Source organism: Rhopalosiphum padi, chromosome 4 (assembly GCF_020882245.1).
Source record: "Rhopalosiphum padi isolate XX-2018 chromosome 4, ASM2088224v1, whole genome shotgun sequence".
In the NCBI taxonomy this organism is placed as follows: Eukaryota; Metazoa; Arthropoda; class Insecta; order Hemiptera; family Aphididae; genus Rhopalosiphum; species Rhopalosiphum padi.
The window spans coordinates 10,185,877-10,208,097 of NC_083600.1; the positions used below are offsets into that span (position 1 = coordinate 10,185,877).

Here is a 22,221-nt window from a genome sequence, read left to right on the forward strand (position 1 = left end):
TTTGAACATCTAATTATTTTAAAATGTTCACATATAATCACTATCTATTAGAAATATTAAAGAATAAAACAAATACAACTTAAAAAATTATCGGCGCATTCGAATTTCGTCCTTAAATTATATTTGGTCCGAGTTATATCGTAGTTTTTTCTCGACACATCCGAGTTACTTCCGCGGGTTCTCAATACTCAATAACACATCATATAGTAATTGCGTCTATACGATTTTCATATGACACATTCGAGTTGCGTCTCGATTAATAATTTATACATACACTTTTTCATTCCCACTTTTAAAGACGTACGTGCTATGCAAAAACCGCGGATTCAATTTAGTTATCGCAACGGATATTTTCGTTTTTATGGAGGCTACCCGCTACCCGGGAGTCCGGACCCAATATTTTTTTCTAATTTGAGATTTTATCAATATTTTTTAGAAAACTATTTAGTTTATTTAGCGTGTGACAGGGCATTTGCAATAATATTGAATAAAACTTGGATGATACATGATTTAAAAATTTTTTTCCTAAATTGAATTATCTGGCGTTTTTCTAGCGACTAATTGAAGATTCGTGCTTGCCGTTAATGACTTTTTAAATATATAAAATGCACATACATTAGTTAACTGATTAAAAATAAACCATTCATTAATATGAGTGACACCGTTTACAGATTAAAATGATTAGATTTAAAAACACTAAATAATATATGCTAATTTGTCACACCGCGGTGCACCGACGGGTCATCGAAATGTACGTATAAATTTGCCTATATTCGACTCCTTAGAATACAACTTATTATGCAGCATAATAACTACTAACTACAAACTACATAATTGTATTTATTGTTTTGTTACATTTTTAAACTTTAATTATTTATTGTTTTTATAATTTAATTTGACCTTGTAAGTATAATATTTAAAACGCTTATAATAACAATAATAGTTTTTCATTTTGGTACTTATTGAAAATTGTATTGTGCTAAATATTGCATTAGTAATAATTAATATTGATTAAAACGTTTAGTAGCAAATGTGTTTAACTTAAATAGGACTGCAGGCTGAAAATATGATAATAAATTCATTTTAAAACATTTTTTTCATCAATATTTTTATTACAATAAAAAGGCATAAGTACATAATACCTATAGACATAATTTATTAAAATTATATATTTATGATTAAAAAATTCAAAATTGAATGTTAAAGTAGGTAAATGTTATTCCTAACATGGAATTTTTGAATTTTATCTGAAATAATAAATTGAATTAGATGTAAATAAAATATAATTTAAATAGACGAAAAGTAGGTACCTATTTGTGATATTTTTTTGTAAACTGATAACATTCAAATATTCAATATCCATATAAACTTATTAACAAGTTAATTGTCATCTAAATATATTATAAAATAATAATTGTCTGAACAAATCAATGATATAAATAGTAACTATACATGTATACTATAAGTGGCATGGTGAAATTTGTCTAATGCAATTGATTAGGCTGATTAGCCCTTGAAATTTATGTTGAGCTTAAAAATTAAAATTTGTGTGGATGTATAGTTCATCAACATAATATTTGTTTATATTAAATTGTTGATGACCTATGTCATATAATAAAAATTCTAAATTACCGTACATTTTTACTTTTTAGATTACATATTATGTTGTAGGGCCTATAGTGATGGGTGGGTCATTATTTAAATACTTTGCTCGGGGTTTGAAATATGCTCGCTATGCTACTGTGTACTATATGTCAAATAATCATAACAAATAGGTTAATAATTAATTACATTCAAAAAAGCATTTTTCTAGTAAGTAGTAAATTAAGTCGGTAACTTATTAGGTCTCGTTTAAAATATAAAATACTGAATATATTCAGTTGATTTTCATTTGAGTGAATGATCTTAAATGAAATATCATTTAGGTAAAATGTATATGAATTTATACTTTTTCGGTTTTTCCTTACCATTTTTAGAGATGTAGGAGATAGGACCCTCAGCCAACTCCAATTAGTATGGTTGAAAATATGCGGTGCACATGAATTGTGTACCAAAACAGGTAGACGAATCTTTTTGAACGTATTACTTTTTCACTTAACATTTTTTTTTTTTGAAATTTCCAGTGGTTTTTAATTTTTTTTTTAATTTTGATATTTTTAAATTTTTAAAAAAATAATAACAATAATTAAATATTTATCATTAACATAATATTATTATATAAAAACTTGTTTTTAGTTGTTTGTAATTTTTGCCCGGACCTATACACGGTGTATTCGTCGCATTTCAAACGCTGCGTATTTCGCGGCGTTTTCCATCGAATTAAAAATAAACCCCAATGCATTTTTAGTTCGACGGACAACCGGTGGAATACGCCGTGTATAGCTCCGGCCTTATAGATATTTTAATAAAATATTATAGAATATTGGTAGAGAAAAATACAAGAACTAGGCTTAGCTTCACTGCTTCATACTATATCCTAAATAATGAAATAAGCAAGTACCTACTTAGCATTGACGTTTGGATTATCTTTCCTAGAACAACACGAAGGTGGATATTTTTTTTCTTTTGAAATGTCTACTATTCAACTAATAGAACACGAAACTAGAGTTTGCTAACTTTATAGTAGATACTTACATACATAATGAAAATTCAATATTTCCTCAGGAATTTTGGGCAAAAAAAAGTTCTAACTCACAAAGAACAACTAGGTAGGTAACTAACTAGTGTGATTGATTATGACTTAAAAGTTATAATTCATATTATTATGACATTATTATATTTTTACAATTCAATTAAAATTTTTTTATATAACCTGACATATCTTTATTACGGTAATATCACTTTAGGAACCACTTACAATAATTAACAGTAGATGAAAAAATAACACAAATTCGCTTCGTCTACCTATTTAATATTTATTAATATATCTTTAATCGTGGTACCTACCTATATTATTCATTAATTAAAAAATGTCTACAAACCATCGTTAACTTTTTCACCCAAATGTTCAGACATAAATAGTAGATTTCCGTAAAAAATGAATTACTATTATAAACATTAACAATATAAAATTTATGACTTTATTTTTTTTATAAAAGTATTTTATAATTATGATTTAACCAAGTTTAAATATAATATTTTAAGATTACAATTAGTATACAATGATAGTGTCCGCGTCCTTGGTTAGTATATTGTATTTCTAAAGAATTCTTCGTAAAAACTGTAGTTAAGCCAATCAAACTCATTACTAAAGAGTTTTGAATCTAATAGTTTCCAATGCAAACAGTGTTGCATATCATGTAATAATACTGATAGTTTATTATGTTAGTTTGTTACCCTAGCTATTCAAAATTTAAAAAAAAATTATTATTATTTATTACTTACAGTAATTGGGCATAACTATTAACTGCATAAGTATAATTGAATAATAAATTAAAATTATTTTAGTTGTTTCCTATTCTAAAAAGTATAAATATGTAAAATTGAAAATTGGTACTCATATCTCACATCCATTGTGTTAGCCAATTACAAGATTGCATTTCATAACGGTAAAAGTACTATATATTTGTATAAAAGCAAAAATAAATAACATTGCTCTTTTCCTTATAGGAAAGAAGTTTACACAAATAAAACAAAAAACCTATTACTATTGATTATAGATTAAACCAGTGCCATACCCAAGATTTATTTTCGGGGGAGGCTTAAACATTCATACTTAACTCTATAGGAAAATAGGAAAAAATTTAAAAACACATATAGTCACATCCTATTTAAAATAAAAGATTTCGGGGTGGGCTTAAGCCCAAAAGCCCCCCCCCCCTCCTGGATAAGGCACTGGATTAAACTATTCTATAATCAATACTATTAGTTATTATAGTAATACTAATACCCTGACTTGTATTTTGTCACTGACTGTAACAATAATATTATAATAATAGTTATATTTCAACAATTTAAATTTACATTATAAAATAATTTATATAAAAAAAAATAGTATAGTTTGTAATAAGCACTGAGCAGTATATCAGATTTCTTTCTTAGTCCTCGATATAAAATTTATATTTTATATTAAACAGTTCAATCATTTAAAGATTTATCTTAAAGACTGAAACTGTGTTGATTATCATATTTTATCAATCTTCTAAGTTTCTTTAAAGATATTTAATTATAATAAATATAAATCAGATTGCATATAAAAAAGATAGTATTCATATTTTTAAATTAAATATGTGAAAGTTTCAAAAATAGGTTGTCCGTGAAATTTAACAAAAATTACCTAATAAATATTATATGTTTATAAATAAGTAGGTATAGTGAAATCTCTATTCAACAAAACTCTGTAGAATAAAATATTTTATGGGACCATAAAAAAAATCATTCAAAAACATTTCTATTTAGTATTTATCAAATCATTTTTATGTTCTTTTTCTATGACAAATTTAAAAACTACATACTTGTAAATCAGAATCATTTAAATAAGCGTGATCAAATTTATAATCAGAATGATACAAAAGTTGTTTAACTGGATTTCAGAAATTTAAAATTTATATACTAATTTAAATGTATATTTTTATTCTAATAAATTTATTAATATTATACAATTTACAAATTATATATTATTCTTTATAATTTATATCATGTATTTCATACACTAAAAATTAGTTTTTTAAGTGAATAAAAAAATATTATTTCTTCTTTACAGTTAACAAAATGTCTATTTAATTACTTTTTTTAAAAAAATCTTCAAGTTGTTTAAGTAGAGGTTCCACTATAATTTACTTAAAATTGTATTTAGATACAGATGATAATTTATTTTAACTGAACTTAAAATATTCTAACGATAATAAACTTAACTTAATCTCACTAAGTTGAATTATGTTTTAATACTTAAAAGATCAGTTTATAACTTAAGTATTATTGGTATTCAATTAAAAATAAAGTTAAGTTACTTAACTATAAAATCATATAATATTTATTACCCTATGTTTAGGTTGAGCTTTAATTAAACCTAACTATAAAAAAATATATATATTACATAATAAAATTAATCAACATATCAAAATAATTAAAATTTTTACATAATCCTTATAACATGATTAATCCTAATAATATTATAATGGTATTAGTAACTCAGTGTTGTATACAAATAGTAATTCATATAATGTTCTATGACAAAAATATGAACTCATGATTTTCTTATTTTTTTCCTTTTCTGATTTCTATCATATTTTTAAATAATTATTTTAGTTTCAAATGTAGAGCTTCCGGTGTTATATTTTTAAGCTGCTGTATTCTGGTAGTCTTCAGTCCACTGACATAAGAATTGTTATGGTGTCAATTAAGTCTAAAAACAAAAACAAATGTTATACAACATAAAATTGTAAAACGATGACAGATGAAGTAGAATTACTTTGTAAATCATGTTTTATTACATTGAGGCCTGAAGGTAATTAGTAAATTATTACTAGTTACAATGAATAAAAAATGATGAATCGTACAAAGAATATGATAAAATAATTAGGAAAATAAACTGAAAAAATAATTAGGTAACAATTAAAAACTGAGAACTTTAGAGGACATAATACCTGCATATAGCATTGTGATCTCCGTCTTACAAACGTAAAACATGGCAATTTGTATTCAACCGAATCAATTTTAGAGTAATTTTACCTATTGTTAAACTTAAGTATAATATTATTATCTAGGGCATCCCATAGGCTCTTATTGATTTATTACAAAGTGAGTTAAAGTTATGTAAAATTTTAAAACTTAAAATGCTCTTAACCCATTTTAAAATTTAACACATTTGGGTATGATGTCTTCTTGAGAATTTTGAAGTACTCATAACCTTGATTATTATGCTTAAGACTTGTGTTAAATTAGCCCCTATATTTAAACAACATACATGGTCATTAATGAAATAAATCACAAGTGTATTGGGTATGATCACAAATTTATAAAAATGTTGTAAATATTTATTGATTTTTCTAAAGTTTAAATGAATCTTAAATTTATAGCAATAAATAAAATACTTAATTAACACTGATGGCCAGGTAAAACCAAACAATTAATAGAACCAGGAAAAAATATTGCATATAAAATCTTTAATTTTATTTACACTATTCTATTTATATAATTTTTTTAAAAATTTCAAAAATATAAAGCAGTAGGTAACCAATTTTCTATACAATAAGTGTTCAGTACATTTTGTCGTCAAGTAAGTGACTGTAATAGATGTATAAAGATTACCAGACACCAGCCCAAACGGTTTTACCTGTAAAATAGTCATAATTGTAAAAATTACATATAAGAAACTAGTTTTCATTCATATCATCTTTATAGTTTATACATACATGATTATCATAAGAAGCTAAAGAAACTCACATTTGTCCACTATAATAATTGACATTGATCCATTATTACAGTTCTGATTGAATTAAGATGCTAAAAACATAAATTAATGTCCGCTATCACTGTTTTTCAGTAAGATAATAATAAAGCCATTCATGACATCATATTGTTAAGTAAAACTATAGTAATTTATTGAGAAATCATATAAAAGAGTTGTAACATAATGCAATGTCATAATTACCAATTCTAAAAGCAAACACACAATTGTTGCCACTGAGTCTTGATGCGTAACATGCTGTTTATTCACCAAACACAAGGGATGCACAACATCCGAGAAAGCTTCAAACTAAAACTACCACAAAAATCCTAGATTCCAATACTCAATTCAAAACTAAACCATATGCAGAAACTACCAACAACCAAAATTCTCGTACAAATTATCTATAACACTTTCACATTTAATTTCAACCTAAATTGATTAATATGTTCTCTAATTCCCTTCATTCTTCAATTCTTATTCAAGCGTAAACTCTTATTTCTGTCAAATACCCCATCATTATAATCTTATTCATTACTATGGCCTAGCATCACCTCATAAATAAATATTTTAATTATGTTTCATTAATATCCCAATAATGTGTCTATTTCCATTATTATTTTTTTTATAATATTAATTTCAACTTTTTCTTATACTCTACTAATATGGTGATATTGTGTTATCTTTCAACCTTTAGATTGTTATAACTTATTGTAAAAGTATAATAATGTATACTTGAAGCTAATAATATATATATTTTAGTAAAGCAATTCATAAAAATATTAGTATTGTAATATTATTACCACCTCTATTTATACACTACTTTTATCTCCAGAATTAATTTCTTCATCCCTCATATTTCATACATTTACTACACCATTTAACATGACTTGTTATATACTTTGTATTACAATAACCACTTTCATATATGTTCATCCATGAACTTTAATTTATTTTTGACTATAAAATTATATTATAATTACCTCGATACCACTACATTTAAAAAAAAATATATAATAATTTTGTTAAATTCCATATGGATTTTTTGTAACTTCAAAAAACATAAAAAATACACCTACTTTAAAATTGTTAGATTAAATTTTCCAATGTAAGTAGGGATTTACTATTGCAAATGTCAGAACCACATCATAAACTTATGTTCTTCTATCAGATGCTTATAGCATACACAGTACCTACGATATATGCTCATACTTACACAAGTTAAAAAATGTCCAATATTTTCGTAGTACACAATCAAGTGTATACTAATAAATTAATCACGAGCGGAAACATACTTAGATGGCTCACGCATTCTACTCATGAAATCATTAACTTATGGACATTTTTTTTATCCATTGCCATAATAATTTGTTGTGAATATTGATGTTTAAAAGTCAAAACAAAAAAATATTTTTAAAACACCAGTCATTTTCCAAAGAGTCAAGAGAGCAGCATCATAATCCGGCGTAACCGCGTAACGGCATCTAACCATTCTAACCTTCTTAATAGTTGATAGCTAAATTATTAGTGATTATTTTTTTTATAGTTAACAAAAACAAAGCATCGGTTATTCAGTAGTTACCAGCGCAACAAACGGACAAAACGACACGGCGAAACCGCTTCAGTTTTCACTGTTCACTGCTCACTGCTCAGTATCTATTAAATATAACTATAGCTAACCAATAACGGCAGAAACCAATACTGCGGTAGAGTGAGCTACCGCCTATCACGGTGATCAGTGATGCAGTTCACGATCGCGCACAAATTTTGATAACGCTCATGGACGCGGAATCACCCGTTTGGTTAGCAGCACTGCTGCCGAATACGTTTTATTATGCACCGTTATACTCTGCCATCTATCCGTAAATTACTTTGTTCCCGCATTAAATGGCGTCGTTCAACTACCCGTCCGTCTGTCAACCATCTACGCACACACGCGCACGCTCCACGGTCGCCATTTTCCTCGCGCGTACATTGCTCGGACGTGCGTGCGACATATTTTTTTTGTACTATAAACAATAACAAACAAAATGGCGTCGCCGGCAGATTACATGAAAACCGAAGACGACGAAGACGACGATCTGAAATTAACTGAGCAAATACCGGTAGAGATGCCGTGCGAAATCGTCGAGACTGTAGTTGACCAGAATGGCCGGCAAATAATTATGACGCCTGTCCAAGGGCTGACGAAAAACGACAACACCACTATGCTACTACAGGCGGGCCATCATCAGCACCAGCACCACAACCACCACCAGCACCACCATCCTCACCATCAAGATATGGATGATGGTCAGCTCACTTACGTTTACGAGAGCGTCGTACCCCAAGAGCTTTATGCCCAGCCTGAAAGCCCAGGACCGTCCAGGTAAACTGCTTGTACATAGACAAACCAGCGGTGGACTGTTACCAATCAGTGTGTATACTATACTGCGAACAGTCTCCAAACTTCTTCTAAGACTGAACGTATTCAAAATCATTAAGTCCCAATTTTAAGGTCCTGTGTAGGTTTTCTATCGTTTAACTGAAGTGATATATATCAAGAATATTTCACATAAACAACATTTTTATCAATGTAAAATATATATTGGACACTGTATTTAGTATGTGTGTCTGTTCACTATTGCCAATGTTTACTTAAAGTTGACTTGTTAACAACAGCTTGTGTTTACTAATACATCATTGATTAATATAAAATGAACTCAAGAATAATAATAGCATTTGTTATTAATCTTTGAGTTGAGTGTAAATGAGAATTAAAGTTTAAATATTATATTATTTGTTTACCAGTATAGGGAAAAACAATTTTTATATTAATTTAAGACATATTTTACAAATTAGAAGGTACCTTTATATTTTATAATTAACTTCAGGAACATTTAAAATCTTAAATCAACTGGCGGAAAACTGGACCATCAGAATATTTCAATTAGATTGTGTAATTTATTTATTATAAAGATTTAATAAAAAAAAATTTTGTCCGATCATCATTTATTATTATTTTAATCTTTCAGACGTCAATAGAAATTACTTGCTGACCCCTATCTTAAACTGTCTGTATGTGCATCTTATATCATGTATAATGGTTAGTCATTTAGCAGACAACAGCTTTAATTAGAATTATTGAAATTATGATAAGGAATTTTTATATAAATTTTGGGTAGACTTAGCAACTATGGATTACTGAATAAGTGCCACTTAAAATTTAACAAAGTATAGATAGGTACATTATTACAATGTAATTATGTGAAAAAAATGTTTGCAAAATTTACAAATATTAATCATAAATTATTTAAGCAATGTATATATTTTTTCAAGATTGTGAAAGGCTAATTAGAAATTGTTGTTAATTTTCATTGTTATTATTTTTAGGTTTAAGAAAGAAAATACAGAAGATCATTATTTAACACAAACTAATGTTCCATCACCACCTGAACCAGTACCACTTGGTCGACCAAGAAAATGGGAACAAAAGCAAGTTCAAATTCGAACATTAGAAGGAGAATTTTCTGTAACTATGTGGGCTTCCGGAACAGATGATGGTATAAATTATTATCACTCAATATAGTATAATACATTATATTATGTTAATTTTGTTCGATTATTTCAAGATGATCAAAAAATAAAATAATTCTTTAACATAATATAGATTACATTTTAGAAGAAGTTAGCAACCCCGAACCTGATCCAGATCCTGATTATGAAGAATATATGACTGAGCAAACAATTTCTGAAGAAATACCTCAAATAAACCTTAGTGATCCAAAACAACTCTCAGACTTTGCAAGGTATGTTCAATTAAAATTGAATATCCTAATAATATTTTTTATTTATACTAGTTAACCTTATGATAATATGACATTTATAGACCGGGTCATAAGTCAAAAGTGAAAAAATCTTATACTTCAGAAATGATGGACCGCACTATTGCGTGCCCTAATAAAAACTGCTCAAAAATGTTCCGCGATAACTCAGCTATGCGAAAGCATTTGCATACTCATGGTCCACGTGTTCATGTGTGTGCTGAGTGTGGTAAGGCGTTTGTTGAGAGTTCAAAACTTAAACGTCATCAATTAGTACATACTGGAGAAAAACCTTTTCAGGTAGACTAGACAATTTAAATATACCTATTCATTTATTTATTGAATTATATACTTTTTCAGTGTACTTTTGAAGGTTGTGGTAAAAGGTTTTCATTAGACTTCAATCTCAGAACACATGTAAGGATACACACAGGTGACCGACCATATGTGTGTCCATTTGATGCATGCAATAAAAAGTTTGCCCAATCGACTAACTTGAAGTCTCATATATTAACACATGCAAAAGCAAAGTATGTATTATAATTATTAATTTGTGTATGTAATAATTCAAATGTAGACTGAAAAAAATTATTTTATAGTAGACATATGTCACGACCAAGACCTAGTTCAAATCGGTCAATAAATCCGGTACCAGAAGATTTAAATCAACAGTATGTTAATGTTGAAATACCAGATGTTGATCATCAACATTTTATTGTTTATGCTGAATAATGTATATAATATAACAGTAAGTTACAACTTCATAGTTAAAATATAGAGAATTGTGATTTTATGTTCTTTTTTTTTTAATTTTTACCATCTTTTGAACTTATATTATCTAAATTGAAGGCATTGAAAATAATATTACATTTTTTGTTGGTGTATCACACCAGTATATTATTCTATATAACAAATTTTAAAATGTCCCATGCATTCGATATATTTTTTCAATTACACATTGAAAATTAATATTATATTATTAAGATATAACCACAAAATATACCTATTTAATGTATAACTAATATGCAAGTGTTACTAGTTATAAATTACAAATATTAATTTAATGTTGATTCATTATATTGCTCTCAAATTAGTTTTTAGGTTGATTAGGGCTGATCATAGTGATGTTTTTTCAATATTTTAGTAGTAAAGAGGTTTTTATATAATTTAGTAATACTTATAACTACCTAAAAAATTGTAAAATCGAAAAAAAACACCCCCCCCCCAACAAACTATAGAAAATATTGTTATCGGGTTTAATAATAGGTAAATTTATTCGAATACAAGAATTATAAAGCTAAATGAGAACTAACAAATAAAATAAACATAAGTTTGTCATGTTGTGCACTTATAAAACTCCATAATATTATATCTTAAATTTATACCGCTAGATATTTAAAATTGTAAAGACTATATTATATTTTTATATATAATAGTTGTGACTCAGTCAAATACATTCTCCTTATATGAAAACACTAAATTTTAGTATATCTTTTTATCAGTATATATCAGGTTTATTTTTTATTTCGTTTTTCATCATTTATGTTGCTACTAATGTATACTGCACAACAAAAGTATTTATAATTAAAATAAATATTTGCTTCAAATTCCTGATGTTGACTTATAATGGGTTATTCATTTATTATTATTGATTTTTATAATTATCTGAACAAAAAAAAATTAATATTATATATCACTAAGTAGTTATTTTATTAATACCAATTAAATAATTATAAACTATTTACTTATGTTAAAATATTAGGAATTTAATACTTAATTTAACATTTTTTCAGGTGTAACGTGATGATAATTAGTACCTCAAACCACGTGACTGAAATCAAAACCTACTCTAAGAGCAAATATGTAATGCAGAATTTTGTACATATCTACTAAGTAATAAGTAAATTTAGATACATAAAAAACCTATTTTAAAAATCCTTCTCATTGAATGATCATTTTGGTACTTGATGTGTTAATAACTAATTTAAAAGAAAAAAATTATAAATTGTTTTTTATATATACATACAACTTTTTAGTTGTTTAAATAAGACTGCAAAGATAATAGAGAGCAAATAATGTGAGGTTAAGTTTAATTTCTCTTTTTTTAACTTATATTAAGGAACTTAATATATAATATATGGCTTTTTCAGTGATCATGTTAGATAATCATTTATGTATATGTATATGTATGTAATATATTTATATTTTTGATTGTAAAGATAAATTAATATATTATATTTTATTATATGTATTGTATAATATATATTTTGTTGTCTCTTATCATGTCTAAAAAAAAGTTATATTCTAAATCTAAACTACAAATCGTAGTAGAAAGTGAATACTAAATATTATAAATATTAATTATAATGATTACCACTATTTTAATAAACTAACTACTGAATTAAAATATTCTAGTGATTTAAGTATTACATAACAGAAATTAAAAATTTTTTCTTGATAAAACTAAAATTTAAGTGTATTAATATTTATGGTACTTACATTTTTCAAAAACTATCTAGAAAATGTAATACCAAAATACTTAATATTTTTGTTCCCCATAAGTTGAATAATTTTTAAATGACTAAAAAATATATTGTAAATTTAATAACAATAGTTTTAAGATGGATATTAATTTTTTAATAATTACTATTAGTAAGAAAGGAAAAGGTAATGTAGTAAAATAATTTTTTTTTAAATGAATATTATTGTGTACAGAAGCAGACTGCCCCAAGTGTTAAAGATGTTCCTTCATTTGTTACAATAATAATAATATATGTTTATGATCTGTGCCAGTTGCAGCTGAATGACTATATGAAAGGTATTACACTAATGTCACTAATTATTACATTATAATAAATATATTTACTGACAACTTCTGTGACAATCATGTTACTAAATTAGATAATCTTTATCAGTAATTATATTTTTACTGATAGAAAAAGCCGCCTATTGAAGGTTAAAATAGTTGTAAATAAGAAATAGACTGGATAAAGGTATAAACTCAATGCATTACAAAACAAAAACAAATTGAAAATGTAAAAGGAAAAATGACTTAAGAATATACAAAATTTAAAATAGTCTCAAGATTGAATTTGTTATACTACAATTTAAGCTTTATATTTTAAAAAAACTATGGTTTATAATAAGCTAAAGATCTACAGCCTTCCACATCAATAAAGATGATATTACCATGTAAAATATATTAATTCAAATTTTTCATTAACAAAAGTTAAATTGTTAGTATATACTTTACAGATTAAGTAAATTCAATTTAAGATGAAGTTTGAAAAAATGTTCCCCTATTAATATTATAATTAAAATAAAATATCAACTACTTATACAAATAAATGCCTATTTTTAGCAGCTGGTGCTATGGCTGCATAGTTTTTCCAGAAGTTAACTGATAAAACTGTTTATGGGTTTAAATCCTCCCTTGATTCTCACCAGTCATGAACGATATTTGAAAATAAAGGGAAATACAATATGCAGTCACTATTTAAAAAAATGGTTTAAGTTAGGTTGTATAAGAGAGTCTTGCCAATTAGATTTAAAGTACTATTTTAATTAAATCCTAATGATATCAAATATCAATGTTTTTTCTAAAAAATCGTTTTAATATTATATGATTATATATTTATATTATAATTTATAATTCCCTTGTATATGATAGGCGGAAATCAGGAACATTTTTAAGGGCCTTAATTTAAATAAATTTAATTAAAGGGAGCACATAATTGGAACATTACTGCGGTTTAGGTGTCCGAAAGAAGCGTTCTAACTTCAGGATTTGGTGTTATAATTTTATTTGATCATTAACATAATAATATCTCGACATCTTAAATCTTTCACTCGATATTCGATAAAATATGATTAACAATAAATTGTCGAGTGGTACTAGTGAGTAGGTACTTTGCCAGTTCCCACCCTTTGATTTCCTGCTATTTTTTTTTTAATCTATTATATAATAAATAAATTAATTATTGTACAAACAATTATTAATTGAAGTATAGATTTTAATTATTATGCTGTTAAATAAAAAAAAAAAACAATTATTTATTACCTAATCAAAAATGAAGTAATCAGTAATCAAACACGTGACACTGTGACAGTGAGACACAAAAATAAGTGTGATTATTCTTCTTCAACTTCAGAGACAGTGTAACTATTAATTTACAGCTCCATTCGTAGTACCTTAATTTTTAAAATCAGCAGTGAACGGTAGTAAAAAATAAAGAAAGGCTTATCCTAAAACTTATTTTTGGGGAGTACTTAAACTTATAACAAAATATTTTTCATTAATTTATTATTTTTTTTTTTTTTATAATATTATTGCATACACTACGTGTTTATATACTAAAGATTAGGTACTTATATAATTTTTTGTGAAATAATAGCCATCGTATGTCTATCTATAAGATTAAATATAATATACTTTATCAGCAACAAACCAATTCCTATAACACGAATACACGAGATCCAACTATTAATTGTATTATAAATTTCTACACAAATTTTCAAAATATTTTAGATAAATATAAGATTTTTGAATTACTTAAAATTTTTTTTTGTGATGTTATTCATGCTTGCAAATGTGAACATGTGATAGGTACTATATATTCCTCATGAAGTAATAAGTTGTTCGTATAGCAATTTAATAATATAGCTATGATAACTGCAATACCTTAGTTTCTAGCTATGGACATTTTGAATAATATTTGTGTAAAGGAAAATATTAATATTATTGTTCCGTTCATTTTAAGAGGGGCTTGATAGACTTTAGAAGACAAGGCCCAACCTCAACCTATTTTTAAAATATCGCAAATACAACTATACGAAAAAAAATATATAATATTATATATTAATATTATACAAGCAAAATAGCTGCTAGTCACTATGTAATAAATAATATAATTTTATTTAAAAAAAAAAAACGAATTTTCACGTAACCAGCCGACTGCTTCCACTTCATCAACTAAAAAAAAAATTATGTTGATAACGCATTCTTTTTCGAACAGACGAGTATCGCCACCGTATATGAGAGTATTGATTTTGCCCACGTAACGGGCGCAATAACTAACCATTCAACCGTCCGGCAAGTGACGGCGACTTAGGTCACGAAACGAAAAGGACGGAGAAATCCCAAAGGTCACAAAATGTTTGTCTACATGCACGTATACGTATATGATAAACAACAACACTACCTTTACAGGTATTATATTTTGGTAGATACGCGTGATTGTCTCTTTACGGTGCTGCTCTGCCACGTAATTTTTAGTCTTCAAATCTTGCGTGTGTATTGGAGTTTTCCACAAATATATTATACTTCTATAAACTATAAATAAACTTAATTTATTATATTATGTATGTTTATGGTATTGTCGACGTTTATTTAACGTTCAGCGAAATAGGTACCCTGTTTTACGTATACGATATATATATATTTATTGATGCTACAAAGTGTTGGAGCTATTGGGAAGGAGATAAATCACTAATAATTAATGATTAGGTAATGTTAAGTGATTTTAAGCTCAAAAATACACATCATACTCTTAGGTATCTACTGAACACTCCCTATATCTACAGGAAATCATTTTTAAGAGAGTGTGTAGGGCTGGATTAAGCCAAACAATAAGGAAATTAGGAAATAATATTAGTTTTTAATTAAACCTCAAAAAACTTGTTTAATTGCGTTTATATTTGAGGTATTATAATAATAGCTATTATTATTATTATTGTTTTAATTTCAACTATGAAAATTGATAATACATACACATAGGTAGTATATAATATAGTAATATACGCATAGATATAGGTATAAGGCTATAATTATGCATTAAGTAAAACTTTATATACAACTTTAAGAAAATAAATATATTAATAAAGACTGCCAATTGAGTAGAACAAAGAAATAAATTCTGTCTTCTTACTCAAATTATCAATCATAATTTATTTTTATATTTATCATATTATTATTACATTCATCGTTACGCTCAGAATGTATTGATCTTAAAATTAAAAATGATGTGTGTTTTTGTTTGAAGACACTTTTTCTAGTAGGATAAATGTTCTAAATATCAACTTCGTTGATATGTTTCTTGTGGCAAATTGTATCTATAGACTATAGTTACAACTTTTGGAAGGTCAAAATTTTAAATTCTCAGTACCTATCTCATTGCAGACTTGTTTAGCATTGACATTTTTACCAATGAGAAATTGGTGACCAAACGAGTTAAGAAATTGGACAAAATGTAGAAGTGAACTGAGAATATAGTTGTGGGAATATAGTTTATAGAGTGATTAGGACATGTGTTGCTTGAAGAGTATTTGTTTGATGTTTAGACAATGGTTAGTATTGTATTTTCTTGGAAATTATAATGGCCGAGCTGCCATGAACCGATATCCTGATCAGTTCGATATATGTAACCAAGAAAGTCGTTTTTTGAAGCACAGCAGGTTGCAAAGATAAATTCGATATCTATATATTTTTCTATGAATAGATTTATTAGTTCAGGTTCATGTCGTTAAACTTCGTTTGCATTCCAATGACAAATGCTGAAATAGTTAACGTTCAGACAACTGACGTGTAAATTGTCGTTATTTATGGAATTCTACTATACAATATTAAGGGGCAAAATTTATTTTGTATAGGTCTCGAAAATTATGTACTGTTTGCTGAGTTCTGGCACCTGGATTTGTTCCATATCTTAAGAATGAAGTTAATAACTCGTTTACGAATTACGAAATAAAATTCCGGAGAAAAAGATATAAGAGTCCAGAGAACAGAACTTTAATAATAGATCTATATATAAAGCTGTTTACGATTTTAAATAATTTCAGAACTCTGTAAGTAGTAAGTAATAAGTATAGTATGAAAGAATACTTTTTTGAAAAATGTATTTATTTTTATGTTTTTTAAACTTGTATAATGTATATATTATATAGATAATATTTTCTAATTTGAGTTATTGACTACCTACCGTAAGTTCAAATAACCACTTGTTTTTATAGTTACAACAAAAATAATAATACAATTTTAAACAAATATAAAATAAAAATATATTTCCAAATGCATTTGGTCGTATTTTTACTAAGTGTGTAGGTATGATTGAACATATGTTCTAAAATTGATTTGATATTTTGTTATCATTCAATTTTATACGCTACTATACTTTTTTTTTCGTTTAAAAAAGTCACATTTGTCTGCAGATGACGTAATAGTAGGTACTAATAATCCGCACTGGGCAAAAAAAAACACTCAATAACTTTTTAATTTGACACGTTACGTCGTCACATACTTTTTCATAGTTAACACTATGCAGCACATATACCAGTGGTTGTAAACTTAATTTACAAATAAAAAATATATATAATAACAAAATAAAATATCTAATATATACTACAATAAATTATAAATAATAAATTTTGAATTTTTATTTTTTTTATTAAGCGCCATTTAAACTTTTAAAATATATGTATTAACACATTACCATTAATAATAATTTATTATGCTTGGTATAATATCATAAATCATATATCATAATAATAATATGCTCAAATTATCAAAATACACCGCAATGAAAAGTAGACACAACTGAGATATCAAAAATAGGTACATAACATTCAACATTCCAACATTCCCACTACTTAGTTTGAGTTTGGGTACATATAATATATGTACCCAGATTATATTATAATCTCTCATATTATTATTTTAAACAATAAGGATTCCTTTTTGAAAAGCTGTACTTTTCAATTATCAAAAAAAATCACAATATTCCTATCTATAAATAATTATATTATAAATAACAATTTATAACTGTAGCTATTATTATATTTTTTGTAAGAGGAAGAAACAAGTAGATTATGTAATTATGAAATTAAATAATTTCAGTTTCATCGGGGGTCCCATCACATTATTTTGAGCCATTTTGATAACGTCATTGAAATTCAAATGAAATACGATGATATAGTATACTAGTATACAGCAATACAGTGTGAATAAAACAAAAAGCAACTATGGTAATAACTAATAAGTATTGAATGGTAATAATGTAATATACTAATATAAACTATAAATTATAGCAAAACCAAAATAATATAAGTAGTAAGCACTTCAACGAATGTCGTTAAGTCCACGTAAAAAATACGTATCTCCAAAATTCCAACCATCACTTATAGTCTATAGGTACCCTATATACAGTGGCGTAGCTAGGAATTTGTGCCCCCATTGCACTCCCCCCCGTGACTACGCCACTACCTATATATTATATTATATGTAATATATTATGTAGGTATATAGTATATACAATCTTCATGTAACTATATAGACAAATATTTAATTGTATTATAATAAATAAACGCTTTTTGACGGGGAAGCGTAATTATGGTTGTTTTTTATTGTCATCAATAATTGAAGATATTTTGATTTGAATTTTTTATTGCTAAAAATGTTATTTAAAAAAAAAATTGTATACATGAGATTATTATTCCGCAATTATTTGTATATACATATGATTATACAATATGCGTATAAAAAATGATAAAATTTCGAATGAGTACGTCCATTTTATATATGGTGGAACTTATCTATTACGTATATAACTTCAGAGGGAGAGATGTACGGGGTTAAAGCGAGTTGGGCGGAAAGTCATCGAAACTTTCGTTGCGAGCGGGATTCGCTCGAAGCGCTAGTGTAGCGTTGAGCGTCCTGTATATACACATACGTATAGCTATCTTCAGGTCGATCGGCCCTGTGTATAGTCACCAACGGGTAGGTTTTATACACTGTGCAATGTGCATATATATATTATGTGCGTGAGTATATATATAATATGTATGAATTGTATTATGGTTGTTCGTCATCGCGGCATAGTCCGTAACGGGCGGGTAGTCTTGGTTTCTCCTCCCTGTCGGGAAGGGGTCGCGAGCTCCTCGGGAATTTTGTTGGATTTAATAATAGTGCGGCTGTGATGTAATCGTATTTTGTTGTTTTTTGTTATTGTTTATTCTTTCATCTTTTCTCTGTGATTAATAATACAATATATATATATAAATATAAACTCGCGTATTTTATTATTATGTTCTCGGGACTTGCGTAAATCCGTACACCCTCGTCGTTGCAAAGATCTATTGGCCAACCATCATTACCAATATTTAGGTGTGTACATATACGCAATAGCATAGCTATCAGGTACGTCGCACACGGGTATGGCTGTTTATAATACTTACAATATATTATTGCGAGACGTTTTCAAATGCTGAAACAGTGAAACATATTTTGTAATTTGTTTGATTTTTTGGTTTTGTGATGAACCTTTTCGAATATAATAAATAATTATAATACACAATACCCATACAAAATTGTATAACGACTAACGAGTGCAATATATTATAATATATTGACATGTCATAATGTTATATTGTCACTTTGTGTATAATCTACTATAGTCACTATACATACTGTATGTAGAATGTACATAGTACATTTCACACGGCTAACATTCTTATATACTAGGTAGCTAGTAGACAGTGGCAGAAGGTTTAAAAATAATATATTACACTATAATACCTATACATTATACTATATTTTATATTATACATATTACCATTCGTAATACGTAAGTACCAATAGTACCATCATTTATTAAGTGCAATACTATGTATAGGAATTAGGAAAGTGTAAACATACCGTTTATCGTAATGTCGTATGACATCTATAGATTTAGCTGTTAAATTGTTATATGCAGTACTATGTTTAAAAGAATAATAACAACACAATATAAAATATGTACCTATTGGCTATTAACAGAGACTGAGAAACATATTTAGGGATGCAGCGGGGGAGGGGGGACTTGGGGCCCGACCTCCGAGTGGTAAATTTTGAATTTTGGAAAGCATTTTGATATAATACGGTACCTAGATTTTCTCTTTTCTAGGCTCAATATTCCTAAATACGTCTCTAGTTATTGACGTATTGTATAACGTTGTATAGATATAGTAGATATACCTATAATAGTATAATTTCTAGAATATATATAAGTAATAATAATATTAATTATAACTGTAGTAATATTAAATATTTCTTACAACATAATAAGTACTTATGTTATTAAATATTAATAACTAATATTATATAAAGTGTGGTAGTAGTATTTTATTATTGTAGTTTTAGAAAAGTACCTTGATGGTAAATCAAACAAAGTAACTGTGAACTCTTTATCAATTATTAATTAATCATACATAAATATTATACATTTCTTAAATGTATATAAAATATTTGAATTACTATCAAAATGTTACAAAAACATAAAATAGAATTTCTAATCTAATATTTAAATTCAATATTTTACTCTTATTTTCTGGGTTTTTATATCATATTATGTTGAATTAGATAATGTGCCAGTGATGACGTCAAATTTGAAACATTTCACTAAGGCAACAAGTGTCTTAGCAAAACCTACCAAATTCGTTAGAATAATTCAACACTTATTTTTTTGGAATCGAGCAATGCATCTGCGTGCCTGCTATGGTGTGATAGTATACCGGCAAGTTTATAATTTTGCAAAGAAAACTTTAAAAAGTGATTTAGCATATCTCTAGCAATTTTTTTGTTTAGTATTGCTATACAATTCTTGTGCCAACTTGAGGGACATTAAATAGTATAATATATTTTTTTTATCATTACGACCAGTGTTTTACAACCGTTTTGGACTCACGGCCCACTTTTTTAGGCTTACATTTTTCGCTTTGTAAAAAGCTAAAATTGCTAAAAATAAGACTTATCACGACCCAATTTTAAAGCTTACGTGACCCAAAAATGGGTCGCGACCCACCGGTTGAAGACCACTGATTTCGAAAACCAATATATCACAGAATAATTAAAAAAAGATTAGATGAAAATTTCTGTTAAACAGGTTCTGATATTCCATAGGGTTTTCAAATTCTCTCACACACACCTTACGCTAATCGCTACTGATTGTAATATTATATTTTATAGGTATTAGGTATGCTATGAAATGTATACACAACTGCAGCATTGAATATTGAGGTTCCTAAGTAACTTATTGTATCATTTGTACCGATAATTCATGCATAAAACTATAGAAGCGTGTTTATTTTTATTCGAGCTCAGAATATAAGGGGTGTATGGCCGTATGGGGCTGAAACCCGCTCTAATGCTCTATATAGTCGTTATGCTCTCAGAGTTATATTCAGCCTTGCTCCCTCCAGTCCCTCCCCTACAAATTTTCCATTTCTAGATCTATCTCTAAATTCTCACTATGGTCGGATGTGAAACAAAACCAAATTATCGAACTTGAGGTAATAAACAGATGAAAATTGTAATATGCCTATATCGCATTGTCTTAAATATAGACTTCAGATACGTGTGCGGATTTAAATAATATTATAATATTTATTATGATCGACGGCATCGCGATGACTTTTAGTATATAATATATATATATATGTGTGTGTGTGTATGCGTGTGTGTGGTGTGTGTGTGTGTGTGTGTGTGTGTGTGTGTGTGTGTGTATTAATGTGTTATGACTATGTGATTACGATGCGTGATGTGTACTTACGTTGCTGTGTACATTATAAATTATAATATATTATGTTTTTCGATGAGTTCACGGGGTCGCTCGACCTGACCCCGAGTACTAAGCAATTCGTGGTGACGGTCTGTTTCGTACTGTATATTATTGGCGTCCTATGATTTTACGTCGAGTCTCAAGAGTGAAAAAAAATAGAAAATCATTAACAGAATTCGCCGAAAAAAAGCTGCGCTCACTGCTCATATTATCATTTATAACATATTATATAACCATTATAACCTTAAAGATCAATACTGTAGGTTACTGCATAAGTTTATATAGATATATCTACCTATAACTTATACCTACACATCACACGACGGTCGTGTCGATTTTTTCTCCATTCGAGTTGTCTCAATCAAATCCGCAATTTTGGCTATCTCGCCATCAAAAACGTGCAATTGAAACTGCGAATAGCTGTCCAATCAAAAAAATTGTG

General features: G+C 27.3%; 2 protein-coding genes and 1 long non-coding RNA gene across 5 annotated transcripts in view; 2 read left to right on the plus strand and 1 right to left on the minus strand.

The window, feature by feature from the left end:
* Positions 1 to 3,056: 3,056 nt before the first annotated feature.
* On the minus strand, positions 3,057 to 8,183 carry LOC132929476 (uncharacterized). Of its 2 annotated transcripts, XR_009662106.1 has the most exons (3): positions 6,593 to 8,167; positions 6,354 to 6,444; positions 3,057 to 6,274 (listed from the first exon to the last, which is right to left on the minus strand). It is a non-coding gene; the product is annotated as an uncharacterized LOC132929476 (long non-coding RNA). The 2 variants fall into 2 exon arrangements; XR_009662105.1 differs by having other exon boundaries at positions 6,354 to 8,183.
* A 123-nt stretch (positions 8,184 to 8,306) lies between these two features.
* LOC132929475 (transcriptional repressor protein YY1-like) lies at positions 8,307 to 12,438 on the plus strand. Of its 2 annotated transcripts, none has more exons than XM_060994854.1 (7): positions 8,307 to 8,756; positions 9,761 to 9,930; positions 10,050 to 10,176; positions 10,257 to 10,491; positions 10,552 to 10,721; positions 10,791 to 10,939; positions 11,985 to 12,438. In XM_060994854.1, the coding sequence occupies exons 1-6, from the start codon at positions 8,419 to 8,421 to the stop codon at positions 10,921 to 10,923; spliced, it is 1,173 nt and encodes a 390-aa protein (XP_060850837.1). In that variant the 5' UTR covers positions 8,307 to 8,418; the 3' UTR covers positions 10,924 to 10,939; positions 11,985 to 12,438. The 2 variants fall into 2 exon arrangements, with proteins under 2 accessions (XP_060850837.1, XP_060850836.1); XM_060994853.1 differs by having other exon boundaries at positions 8,310 to 8,756; positions 10,038 to 10,176.
* A 6,559-nt stretch (positions 12,439 to 18,997) lies between these two features.
* The window catches only part of LOC132929161 (BTB/POZ domain-containing protein 2-like), a 46,172-nt gene continuing 42,948 nt past the window's right edge, over positions 18,998 to 22,221 (plus strand). The window contains exon 1 of the mRNA XM_060994303.1: positions 18,998 to 19,348. The gene's annotated coding sequence lies outside the window, so the exon portion shown is untranslated. The remainder of the gene's footprint in view (positions 19,349 to 22,221) is intronic.

What these genes read in the sequence shown, in the direction of transcription:
- LOC132929475 (XM_060994853.1), top strand. Translation starts at nt 8,419, where the DNA reads ATGGCGTCGCCGGCAGATTACATGAAAACCGAAGACGACGAAGACGAC. An exon ending in GGCTTCCGGAACAGATGATG is followed by an intron (nt 9,931 to 10,037) that starts GTATAAATTATT and finishes AACATAATATAG; the next exon opens with ATTACATTTTAGAAGAAGTT. An exon ending in CTGGAGAAAAACCTTTTCAG is followed by an intron (nt 10,492 to 10,551) that starts GTAGACTAGACA and finishes ATACTTTTTCAG; the next exon opens with TGTACTTTTGAAGGTTGTGG.